A 13,848-nucleotide genomic window follows, 5' to 3' on the forward strand; every position below is an offset into this window, starting at 1 on the left:
AAAATCTACAAACAACAAATGCTGGAGAGGGTGTGTAAAAAGGGGAACCCTCTTGCACTGTTAGTGGGAATGTTAATTGATACAGCCACTATGGAGAACAGTATGGAGGTTCCTTAAAAAACTAAAAAGAGAATTAACATATGACCCAGAAACCCCACTACTGAGCATATACCCAGAGAAAACCATAATTCAAAAAGACACATGCACCCCAATGCTCATTGCAGCACTATTTACAATAGCTAGGTCATGAAAGCAACCTAAATGCCCATCAACAGACGAATGGATAAAGAAGTTGTGGTACATATATACAATGGAATATTACTCAGCCATAAAAAGCAACGAAATTGGGTCATTTGTAGAAACGTGGATGGACCTAGAGACTGTCATACAGAGTGAAGTAAGTCAGAAAGAGAAAAACAAATATCGTATATTAACGCATATATGTGGAATCTAGAAAAGTGGTACAGATGAACTGGTTTGCAAGGCAGAAATAGAGAAACGGATGTAGAGAAGAAACATATGGACACCAAGGGAGGAAAGAGGGGTGGGGGGTGGTGGTGGGATGAATTGGGGGATTGGGATTGACATATATACACTAATATATATAAAATAGATAATAAGAACCTGCTGTAAAAAAAAATTAAATTAAATTTTTAAAAAACAAGGTCTTGGGCTTCCCTGGTGGCGCAGTGGTTGAGAGTCTGCCTGCCGATGCAGGGGACACGGGTTCGTGCCCTGGTCTGGGAGGATCCCACATGCCGCGGAGCGACTGGGCCCGTGAGCCGCAATTACTGAGCCTGCGCGTCTGGAGCCTGTGCTCCGCAACAAGAGAGGCCGCGATAGTGAGAGGCCCGCGCACCGTGATGAAGAGTGGCCCCCGCTCGCCGCAACTAGAGAGAGCCCTCGCGCAGAAACGAAGACCCAACACAGCCATAAATAAATAAAAAAAAATTAAAAAAAAAAAAAAAAAAAAAGGAACTTAATTATTAAAAAAAAAAAAAACAAAAAAAAAAACAAGGTCTTTCTTAAAATAAATAAATAAATTTGTTAAAATTTGTTTTTAAAAAAATAAAAGTTCTAGAATTTTGACTAAAAATATATGAAAGTAAGATAGAAACAGTTTATGAATAAGGCAATGATTCTTTGTTTCCAAAACTTAATTTATGCTCTCTATTTTTTGCAAAACTTAACTAAATGAAAACATAAACATTGATTCTATGAATATCCTTTCTTGAACATTTAAAACACTCTTTTAAAGTAAAATTATCTTTGAAGCATTTTCTAAGAATGAACTCCATGTCATCAGTAAGAACATTAATTCATAACTAAATGTATTCGGGGTGCACAAAGCAAGCAGAATCTGCCGCTAGGAGAAGCTGACCTTTTGTTTTACAATTTATTTTATAATATTCTTCAGTGTAGTATTTTAAAATCATAGTTAGCTATAACAAGTGCCTAGATAACTGTACACCAGGAAGGATAATTTTAGTACCACTATCTATAAAAGAAACTAATAAATCTGGAAAGATGGTGTTCTATAATTAAACTGTAACTCTTGCCCATGCCAACACATAACATTATGTAATTGCAGATAACTATCAGTTCCTTAATTTAAAGAAATATTGTGGGTGTTAAAAAAATAAATTATCTAGTAACTCATCAAAAATATTCTGTTGTCAAGGTAATAAAAGCAATAACATATTCCCATGTCAGCCAAAATAGAGTATAATTCAGTTTTGCAAAGGTGTTAAACCACATAGTCTTAAATAACTCAGAAATAAATAAACTTATGGTCAATTAATCTAAGACAAAGGAGGCATGAATATACAATGGGAAAAGACAGTCTCTTCAATAAATGGTGCTGGGAAAACTAGACAGTTACATGTAAAAGTATGAATTTAGAACATTCTCTAACACCATATACAAAAATAAACTCAAAATGGATTAAAGACCTAAATGTAAGACTGGATACTTTAAAACTGCTAGAAGAAAACATAGGCAGGACACTCTTTGACGTAAATCACAACAATATTTTTTGGGATCCATCCCCTAAAGTAAAGAATATTAAAGCAAAATAAACAAATGGTACCTAATTAAACTTAAAAGCTTTTGCACTGTGAAGGAAACTATTGACAAAACAAAGAGACAACCTATAGAATGGGAAAGAATATTTGCAAATGAAATGACCGATAAGCAATTAATATCCAACATATATAAACTGCTCATACAATTCAATATCAAAAACAAAAACAAGCCAAAAAATGGGCAGAAGAACTGAATAGACATTTTTCCAAAGAGGGCATGCAGATAGGCAAAAGGCACACGAAAGGATGCTTGCTAATCATCAGGGGAATGCAAATCAAAACCACAGTGAGATATCACCTCACACCTGTCAGAACAGCTATCATCAAAAAGAACACAAATAACAAATGTTGGCAAGGATGTGGAGAAAAGGGAACCCTCATACACTGTTGGTGGGAATGTAAATAGGTGCAGCCATTAACAATATGGAAGTTTCCATAAAACTAAAAATAGAACTACCATATGACCCAGAAATTCCACTCCTGGGTTTATATCTGAAAAAAACAAAAACGCTAATTTGAAAAATACATGCACCCTTATGTTCATAGTAGAATTATTTACAATTGCTAAGATATGGAAGCAACCTAAGTGTCCATCAACAGATGAATGGATAAAGAAGATGTGTATGTGGATACAATGGAATACTACTCAGCCATAAAAAAGAACAGAATATTGCCATTTGTAGCAATATGGGTGGACATAGAGGGTATTATGCTAAGTGAAATAAGTCAGACAGAAAAAGACAAATATTGTATGGTATCACTTATATGTGGAATCTAAAAAAAATACAACAAAATAGTGAATAGAACAAGAAAGAAGCAGACTCACAGATACAGAAAACAAACTAGTGGTTGGGGGGGACAATACAGGGATAGAGGAGAGGGCGCTATAAACTACTGGGTGCAAGATAGGCTCAAGGTTGTATTGTAACACGGTGAATATAGTCAATGTTTTGTAATAACTGTAAATGGAAAATAAACCTTAAATGGCATAAAAAAATTTAAAAATAAAAAAATACAAATTCCTAATTTTAATTTCTTTTATGGTATTGTGGTATGACCTATCATTTCAAGATATACCTATTAACATATTTAGATAAAACAATGTGATATCTGAGATGTGCTTCAAATAATGTGGGAGAGAATGATGAGAGGAGATATAGTTGAACCAAGAGAATGCTCATGAATTTATAACTGAGTAATGAGTTCATGGGAGTTCATGACACTCTTCTCACTATTTTTGTATATTTTTGAAAATTCCTGTGTTAAAGAAAAAAAATACAAATTATTAGGCCTCATCCTGGACATATGAATCAAAATCCCATAGGGTTTTCTTTGTTCTTTAATTCTTCTAGGTCTTTGTTAAACATTTCTTGCATCTTCTCAATCTTTGCCTCCATTCTTATTCCGAGGTCCTGGATCATCTTCACTATCATTACTCTGAATTCTTTTTCTGGGAGGTTGCCTATCTCCACTTCATTTAGTTGTTTTTCTGGGGTTTTATCTTGTTCCTTCATCTGGTACATAGCCCTCTGCCTTTTCATCTTGTCTATCTTTCTGTGACTGTGGTTTTTGTTCCACAGGCTGCAGGATTGTAGTTCTTCTTGCCTCTGCTGTCTGCCCTCTGGTGGATGAGGCTATCTAAGAGGCTTGTGCAAGTTTCCTGATGGGAGGGACTGGTGGGGGGTAGAGCTGGCTGTTGCTCTGGTGGGCAGAGCTCAGTAAAACTTTAATCCGCTTGTCTGCTGATGGGTGGGGCTGGGTTTCCTCCCTGTTGGTTGTTTGGCCTGAGGCAACCCAACACTGGAGCCTACCTGGGCTCTTTGGTGGGGCTAATGGCGGACTCTGGAAGGGCTCACGCCAAGGAACACTTCCCAGAATTCTGCTGCTAGTGTCCTTGTCCCCACGGTGAGCCACAGCCAACCCCCTGCCTCTGCAGGAGACCCTCCAACACTAGCAGGTAGGGTCTGGTTCAGTCTCCCCTGGGGTCACTTCTCCTTCCCCTGGGTCCCAATGCGCACACTACTTTGTGTGTGCCCTCCAGGAGTGGAGTCTCTGTTTCCCCCAGTCCCGTTGAAATCCTGCAATCAAATCCCAATAGCCTTCAAAATCTGATTCTCTAGGAATTCCTCCTCCTGTTGCCGGACGCCCAGGTTGGGAAGCCTGACGTGGGGCTCAGAACCTTCACTCCAGTGGGTGGACTTCTGTGGTATAAATGTTCTCCAGTCTGTGAGTCACCCACCCAGCAGTTATGGGATTTGATTTTGCTGTGATTGCACCCCTCCTACTGTCTCATTGTGGTTTCTCCTTTGTCTTTGGATGTGGGGTATCTTTTTTAGTGAGTTCCAGTGTCCTCCTGTCGATGATTGTCCAGCAGCTAGTTGTGATTCTGGTGTTCTCACAAAAGGGAGTGAGAGCACATCCTTCTACTCCGCCATCTTGGCTCAGGCTCCCTAGGATCCAGATATTTGGAAAGATATGCATCAAATTAAGATCTGATGGTTCTCCTGGAGATTGGGCTCTGAGGACTGAAGGTTTCCAATTTTTAATGTGCATAATTAAAAATTTTTTTCTGTATAATTTACAATTAGAAGCTAATCTTTTTTTAAATTAAATAACAAAAAATTTTCTAAATTAGCAAGTGGGAAAAAAGCAGAATTTTAAATATTATACGAAGCAGAAGTTCTAACTTTAACTGCAGTAGAAGTCCCAGAGATGCGTCTGTAGAACTGGAGGTTTTGTGGGACAATTTGAAAAACTTTATTGAAATCATTGTTTTTGTATTTACAAAAAAAAAGAGAGAAAGGGAGCAGGACACTTACTTCCCCAGTGGACGTTTAAAATTTGATTCATTGATATATTTTTGGCTCACATTTTGCATCAGCTGCTCCCCCTTCCCAAAGCAATAATATATTGCATAATTAATTCGGCACAAGTCGTGAGTATACTAAATCTGTTTATTTTTTTTTAAATGACCCTACGGTTCTTCTTAATAAAGGTATTGCATTTTTTTGTTTTGTTTTGTTTTGTTTTTGTTTTCTTGGCAGCACCAAACGGCTTGTGGGATCTTAGTTCCCAGACCAGGGATTGAACCTGTGCCTCTTGCAGTGAAAATGCTGAGTCCTAACCACTGGACTTCCAGGGAATTCCAGGTATTGCATTTTTTTAAAGAACCAAAGTCATACTGAATTAATTAGGAATAGCACAATCAGAATAAATTAGGCTTATCAACATATACAACTCAGTTTTTAAAGCTGAAATTTTGATTAAAAATAGCTAGATATTTAACAACCAATTTGAATTAGCTACTTCCTCCCATGACTCTCTGAGTAAATATCCAGCCAGATGAAGAAATTCCACAGGAAATGATAATAATAATAGAAATAGCTAATATTATTAAATCCTTAGTATTTGCTAGGAACAAGTTAAGTGTGTTTCACGAATCTTCTTTTGTAGTACTCACAAAATTCCCATATATTAGATTGTATTATCCCCATTTCACAGATGACAAACCTAAACTGAGGTTTAGAGACATTAAGCAACATTCCCAACATCACACAGGTTTCAGTGTGGACTCTGAGTTCTTACAAACTCCCGTATATTGTGATAAGAAACACCTTGGCAAAATGTTCCTACATAATTTAGTAAGCCATCAGAGAGTTCAAGAATAAATGTTTATGAAGTTATCAACATCGAGTCCAAGTCAAATGACCTTGTGTCTTTTCTCTTTATCTGTGTTTCATAGGAAAACATACCTCCCATGCTAATTTAAAATAATATTTTAAACAAACTCTTCAACAAGAAAAGTTAAGACTTCTGTCTTATTACTGAGAATTGTGACTTTGTCCCTTTAATGTTAATAAACTCAATTTCTCCGATTCTTTCTTATCCTTTAATTGTTCCACAATTAAAATTATTTTCACATTGTCTATAAATGGAGATATAATATAGTTGAGTCTATTCAACATAAAGTTTGACCAAGGCAGAAAAAAATGAATGATTCCTTTTCTCTGATAATTTCACATACCCGTTTCAGAATTACTGTAATACAATTTCACATTGTAGGCAATATTTGCTGAATTCTGGTTTTTGTTTGTTTGTTTGGTGTTTAGCTTTTGTTTCCCCAACTTAATTCTGAAGTTTCTGTGATCATTTGCTGCTGGTGGCCTCTAGGTGTGACTGTTTGTGGCAGGAAAAAAATTGGTAGAAAATGTAATATATTGACTCTAGATATATTATTTACCATTTTTCCCTTCAACCTACTTTGACAGTCTTCTCACTAAAAGGTTATAGGCAATTTGAGAGTTGCCAGTTGTTTCCTTCTTTATTTATCACTTTGCTGGCCCAAAAAGAGCTCCACAGGACACATTTGGAAAATAATTGGCCTAACGACTAAAGAAGGATATAATTTAATATTTGAAACATTATTGAAAGGAGAAGGAGGCATTGCAAACAATGTGCTGGGACAACAATTATAAACTGGGACTCTCTATGGTAATTGGGAAATATGCATACTTTATCCAGACTACCTATTATACTCCTATTTGAAGGTTATTCTTGACTAGATGCCAAGTATGGTAGTCCTTGCAATTCTAATTGGAAAACACTAAAAGTGTGTTAAAATGTTTTATATATATGTATACACATATACATATACATATATATATATATCATGGCTAATATTTGGATAATACATACTTATAATAAATAATTATACATATATATTCTTTACATATGCATGTTTATGATAAATAAACTCTCATTGTGAGTGAGAAGGCATGAGCCATGCTTATTCATATTTATATGTAGTATCTCAGTGTACAATATGTATTTCTTGAAATTTTAATTCAATTCAATTTAATTCAATTCAATAGTTTCTGAACATTTACTACATGAAGCGAATGGGTTATACATTAAGACATAATGACAAGCAGGAAATTAAAGAACTAATAGTCTAGCGAAAGAGAAATGGGTAAATGACTGCAATACAACAGGGAGTTCAGTGCTTATAGTAGAAATTCATGCAGATAACAGAGAAAAACTTAATTTTAAGGGCCTATCATTTCATATTACCAAGATGAAGCTTGAATAAAAACCATAAGCTTAATATATGAAACAAAGTGGAGAAAAGGGAGGGTAATTCTCAGAGAAGGCCAGGTACATATGCAAAGCTCTGTTTCTAGAGAAGTTGCTTTATGCAACTTTATGCAAGTTAAAAGAGATGAGACTGAAAAATGGTCAGATATAAAATTACTCTAAGTGATATGCTCAAAGTTTTGAAACTTATTTGGTATATGATGGGAAATACTGAAACTTTGACAGTGAAAGATCAGATCAGAATTGTATTCCAATTCTAGGGGTCCAGAGTTGAGGGTATATCTCTAAGCAGGTATTTGGGCAGTAAAACAGGCATCAAACATATTTGAGTAACATTTCATAGATAATGCAGAGCATGTCTTTGGAGACTGAATGAGTTTGAGATGGGGGGGTCATTGAAATCTAGGTCCAAATCAACCAAGACCCCAAAGGTAACAAAGGTAACATGAGAGTGGACATGGATGCATCAGAATATATTAGAAAAGATAATGAGGTGTCTGTGGGGAGTATAAGAAAACTACCTAGAAAAATTGAGAATTGTAAGCTTGGAAGTCAGGAGAGATTTCAGGTCAGAAAACACTTCTACAACATACAGATCATCCTTACTTGGTGAAAAAGGAACACATTATGTAGGTTTGATGAATCTTGGTGAAAAATATAGTGAAAAGGAAAAAAAAAAAAAGCTTCAAAAGATAGAAGTCTGGAAAATCCCTAAGATTTAAGAATAAGAATCAATCAATCAATCAATCAATCAAACCAAGAATGGGGATACCCTTTACCAAAAAAAAAAAAAAGAAACAATAAAAGGCCATCAAAGATTTAAGAGGAGAAACACCAGGCCATCAAGGGGAGGAGAAGAACCAGTAGTTTCATAAAAGACAAGAGAGGAAAGAGTTCCCAGATTGTAACACATTTAATGAGTATGAGCCAAGAGGAAATTATAAATGTCATGCATCACTGGAAATCATCACCACCCTTGTAATAATTAAGAAAGTTTCCCTGGAAGGAGAGAGAAGCATAAATAAAGCAGAAGAACTCTCTTTGATAGCTACCTGAAAACTAGAGTTCTTTATGACAAAGATTATAGTGGGGGCATTTGTGGCAAGATAGTCTTGGGAACTAACCCAAGGCTTTAAACAGGGCTGGGGAAGAATTCATTAGAGCATGGATTCTAGCTACTAGATGGCCATGTCTGGTAAGCAACTAATGCCAAAATACTGAAAACTGAATGGCACAATAAATATAGGAAAATATATATATAGTAAACGCATAGCTAATATGTCAATATTATCATATTAAAACTATGGTGTTTCTAACCAGGGACAATTTACTCAGCAGTAAATCCAACTAGCCAAACAGTATGCAACTGTTCAACACTGAAAAAAATACATAAGTATTTACTGTCTTTGCCTTTAATAGGAAATCGAGAAAATAGAACCATGGACCCTATACTCTCCAAATTCTACAGAAGTTTTCTATAATACTAGAAATCTTCAACTAGATAGGCATAACAACTTTAAGAGAGTCAGAAAGTGAGAATAAATTTACACAATATATCAGAAGAATTTTATCTCATCCAGGTTGACAAGTCTCCTCTATTAACATACAGTTCAACATATACTAGGGTCCAGTGGCTATTTACCAAATTAATAAATATACAATAATTAGCACAGGGCTACAAATTGCTTTAGTGCCCCTGAGACACCAGATTTATATCAGATTTAAATTATATTATTTTTATTATATCTTGGTTCATGGGTTAAACACTGTACTAGACTACCTTTTAAAGATTTTCTGAGCTGATAAATTCTGCACGCATTGTGGTAGAACTAAGGATGGTATCTCAAGTCAAGAATATCACTGAGGTAATTGGTGGAAAATTTCACATCAACCCAGAAGGTGAGCAGGTGTCAAAGCTCTCAAAATGTGAAGAATTAGTCAGGAAAGGATCAGCAAGTATGTAATTAGAGTCATACCCTGTTTAGCTGACATAAATGGCTAGTTCTCTTGCTCTGAATACAAGATCTTATTTATTGAAATTTCCAGAAATTTTAGCAAAGTATGGAAATAGCAAAGGAAAATAGAAAAAAAAAAAGAAAATTAAAAAAAAAGCCATAAACACAGCAATTTGAATGTGAATCTTAAAAACTAGCTACACTTCTTAACCCTAGTGATCCAGAGGGGATCTGAAATGGCATGTAAAAGAGCACATGGAAACCTGATGCCACTACTACAGCTGATTTCATTTTCCTATGATGGCCACAATAAAATTTCCTTCCCCTTATGTTCTTCGTACAATGTGACTCCTACACTCCTCCCTTCAGGAGATGGTATATACTTCTACTCCTTGAATCTGGCAGACGTATGACTATAGCTGAAGTGACACTGAAAATTACAAGGCAAGTTCATAAAAGTTTTGTCCAATTCTTTGAGAAATCTTGCTTTTAGAACCCAATGCTTTGATGTGAGGAAGCCCAAATAGCCCAGGAAAGACCTACATGGAGTAGAAATGAAGCCTCCAGCTCACAGCCCTCACTAAGCTGGAACCAACAGCCAGAATCAACTTGCTAAGTTTACCATTTGGAAAGTGGTACCCAGCCCTTAGTCAAAGTGCCGCCCAGCCCTTAGTCAACGTGCCCTAGCTGATGCTGTGTAGAGTAGGGATGAGGTGTTCCCTCAAGTCTGCCAAAAGTGCAGTTTTATGAACAAATTTAAAGATTGTAATTTGAAGCCACTAAGTTTTGGTGATGTGTTATGCAGTGATTGATAATCAGAACAACTGCCTAATTTTGCAAGTAAACATATTTAATTTTTTTCTACATGGCAATAAAAATATAATGCTTAACAAATAAATACTTGCCATAAATATTTAAATCTGTAAAACTAAAATTCTCTTTGTTTCACAGAATGTTAAAGAATGGGTTGATATGTTTCAAAATGATGACAAAGCATTCCAGTTTGATCATTCTGGAATTTATAGCATACCATTTAATTTAAGATACATGATTTTAAAAGAATACACTTTTTACTTATTAGCTATAAGGTTAAGTTACTTAAACTCTGTACCCCAGAGATCTCATCTATAAAAAACCATAATAGTGGTAATTACCCACAAGGACTTAAGTTAGTATTTTTGTAGAATTTAGCACAGTTCATGACAAACTGAACAATCTATATAACCATTAGTCATTATTGTCATTTACCCCAAATCTGGAGCATGACTTTGTCTCTAGCATGAAACTGTATAGGAATGAGAGAGATGCTTAGTCTGTAATCTGGAGCAGAGAGGAAGGGATACTCAAAGATCCTTTATAAAGTCAATACACTTTGCTTCTCAAGCAGTAACCTCTGTCTTTATTTACTTCTCTCAGTACATCAAGTACTGTTAAACATTCATCATACTGGTTCATTGATTTTAGTCTTATTATATCAGTATTCCCATTCTCCTGGGATCTCACTGGTACACCAGTTACACAAATTAACTCAAAAATAAATTAATACTAAAAATATTTTTTGTCATGATTTCAATTAAGCCTTTCAAAGAAAAGTTCAATGTTCACATCATTAAGGTTTCTCACTGATATTCAACACAAATAATATCATGACATATAACTTTAGGTAACCTATGAATGTTTGTCTAGACAATCTCTACATTAGCTTTTTTGTCTGCAAAATTACTCCATTTAGCTGAAAATTTATATTATTTTCTTCACTCAATGCACATCATAACATTTATTCTTTTTTTTCCAGCTTATTTTTTTCACGCAAGCCAACTAGACCAGTAAACATTTATGCCAACAGACACAAAAGTGATTTTCAACCATTTAAGAGCTACTGTTAGTAAAGCTAGCAGGTAAAACATTGGATAAAGTAATTGGTAAAATATAGGATAAGAATTCTTTGAAATGGCTGGAATGCAGTGTAATTTACACTTAGGAGAAGGGATTTCTCTTCTATTCTTTTAAAAAATTTCGTATGCAGAGAGGACCCCCAAACCACAGTTCTCAAATGTTTGAGAAAAAAATTCAAATACCTTGCAACAAATTCTGACATCATCAGCCATGTTACTAACCCAGAAGGCTGAATGCTTTCCAGAGGAACAGCAAAGGCATTAATCAAATAGTTCACTCCTAGGAATTTGACTGCTCTAAAAGAGAATTCATTTTTTTCTTTTTTTTTTTACTTTTAAGGGAGAAATTGATATTTTAGCCTAAGCAGGATATCTGTTAGCCTTATAAGTTTTATTCTTAGGTATGTATATTTATCATCCAGGCAGGTCTAAGGTATGAATTCCAGGCTGACAGCAAGTTAAGATTTATCAGAATTGTAAAAAACAAATGCAGAATTGAGTGTAGAAAATATGTACTCATGCCTTAACTTTTTGTTTCTTTAAAATACATCTTTAACTAATAAATATTGAATATTTGAATTCAGGATTCATTAGCTCCCACCTCCAAACAGCCAAGCAAAATCTCCAATAATATTTCAGGACTCTAAGAGACAAGAGAGTATACTGTTGACTTGTGTGTCCTTTGACTTAGGGTTGCATGTTTACACGTGAATTTAAGGAAATGCTGGAGTCATTTCTTGGGGTTTCCCAGTATATGTTGGCAACTGAAATTTGTTATGCTTTACACACCAAAAAAAAATAAAATAATCAGAGTCAAAGGGGCTGTTGCTTCATGACATACTTTCAACTTTGTAAATGATGTAATTATGCATTATGACCAAAAATTTACCCATACTGTCTCAAAATGGTTTTGGACATACATATTTTTCAATACCAATCTAGTGAAGTTTGCTATTTTCACTGAATATGTGTTCAAAACACTTGAACAGGATCCCACTGGGGTTAGAGAGGTGGAAGTGAAGAAGAAAAGATGGGAGTATGCTTACCGGAGTTCTCAACTCAGGTATGGCAGCTTGATAGGTGAGTGGGCGACAGTCATGAGTGTTTGGCACAAGGACACAAGGAAGAAACATTGGACCCAGGTCATCTCCATCTAGAACATCCACTGTGAGGGTGGTGGTAGTGGTTCGCCGTTCATTCAGGTTTTGTGCACGGTCCTGTGAGAGAGGAAAAAAGAAAAAGAACATGAGATGGATGCAATGATCCCTCTAGCTTGACTAAACTGTAGACAGGTTTCTTCCAGAGTGTAGGCATCTGACCTTACTTTTCTCAGAGCATTTACTTTAGAAAACTTCCAATTGTAAATACTTTCTCCGCAGCTTTGAGATGTCAACCTTCTCCCAGCTCAAACTTTTGCCAGTTTTATAACCCAGGACTCTTTCTCCAGGACCTAGGAATCATCCCATTGAAATGTAATAATTAATCAAGGAAGACAGAGCTTCTATCTCCCAGTGCCTGTGGGAGGGTAGGAGCCTGACTTCCATAGAAGGCTTTCTCCAAGTTGTGAAACTATCTCCCATCATGAAGATATAGGAATGTTTACTTTTCTTTGAGAAGGCCAGTTAACAAACAAAGATGACTCTTGATTCCTTCACTCCTTCCCCTACCCCAGCATTTTTTTTGTTTGTTTTTGATAATGCTTCAACAAATTTAAGTTTATGAGATAAATATTGGTTATTTGGGGAAAAAAAAAGAAAGAAAAAAAAAAAATGAAGGGGTAAATAAAAGAAAGAAAACTCACCAGATCTGCTATACTCTTATTGGAGAAATGCTTTTGTTTGTCTCACATAAGATTGCCTATTACAAAGTATTTTGAGAGCCTTCCTTGTCTCCATGTAGCCTGCTGGCATCACTAAAATAACCTGTTTCCAAGTTTCTAAATGAGAATTGTTTTATTTCTTCATACTTTGGGACTCTAAAAAGCTACAATTTCTGAGAAGAGTGTCCTTGTAACAGTAAAGGGAATTATGTTTCCACTTTATCTCTTTTCCACTAGCCACAATATTGCCAAGAGAGCACAGCTTTTTTCCTGTTTTTTTTGTTTTGTTTTCTTTTTCTATTTTTACTGGTTGTAAAGAAGTGTTCTAAGGCAAGATCAAAGAAACCAGAAATCTCTATTGATGGAATTTTGCAAGTGCAACCTTTCTGTAATGCAATAACTATGTGACTCTGAAACAATGCAGGACCCTGTAGGGCCCTCCCAGGTACAAATCCTTTCCGTGTTCCCCATTTCTTGTTTGTAGGTTTCATACAGCCTCCTTGACCTTCACTTAGTTCCAAAGGGCAGATTCAAACAGTTGTTAACCAGGAAAGTGAGGGAATGCAGAAACAAAGGAGGAGCAATCAAGAAACAATCCTGCGAGCAGAAGCAAGAAGAACTACAATCCTGCAGCCTGTGGAACAAAAACCACATTCACAGAAAGATAGACAAGATGAAAAGGCAGAGGGCTATGTACCAGATGAAGGAACAAAATAAAACCCCAGAAAAACAACTAAATGAAGTGGAGATAGGCAACCTCCCAGAAAAAGAATTCAGAATGATGATAGTGAAGATGATCCAGGACCTCGGAAAAAGAATGGAGGGAAAAATGGAGAAGATGCAAAAAATGTTTAACAAAGACCTAAAAGAATTAAAGAACAAACAGAGATGAAAAATACAATAACTGAAATGAAAACCACGCTAGAAGGAATCAACAGCAGAATAACTTAGGGAGAAAAATAGATAAGTGACCTGGAAGACAGAATGGTGGAATTCACTGC

At 35.7% G+C, this 13,848-nt stretch overlaps 1 protein-coding gene across 8 annotated transcripts in view; it reads right to left on the bottom strand.

Moving 5' to 3' along the window:
- Nucleotides 1–13,848, bottom strand: part of PCDH15 (protocadherin related 15) — a 735,694-nt gene that overhangs the window by 388,533 nt on the left and 333,313 nt on the right. For all 8 annotated transcript variants that reach the window (XR_014253086.1, XM_082423601.1, XM_082423610.1 and 5 more), the window contains one exon: nucleotides 12,075–12,245. Coding sequence is in view for 7 of the 8 variants with exons in the window: in XM_082423601.1 (XP_082279727.1) it covers nucleotides 12,075–12,245 (171 nt within the window). In the remaining variant the exon portion in view is untranslated. The remainder of the gene's footprint in view (nucleotides 1–12,074; nucleotides 12,246–13,848) is intronic.

The sequence above is a fragment of the Balaenoptera physalus genome (assembly GCF_965194825.1).
Source record: "Balaenoptera physalus genome assembly, chromosome: 14".
Lineage (NCBI taxonomy): Eukaryota > Metazoa > Chordata > Mammalia > Artiodactyla > Balaenopteridae > Balaenoptera > Balaenoptera physalus.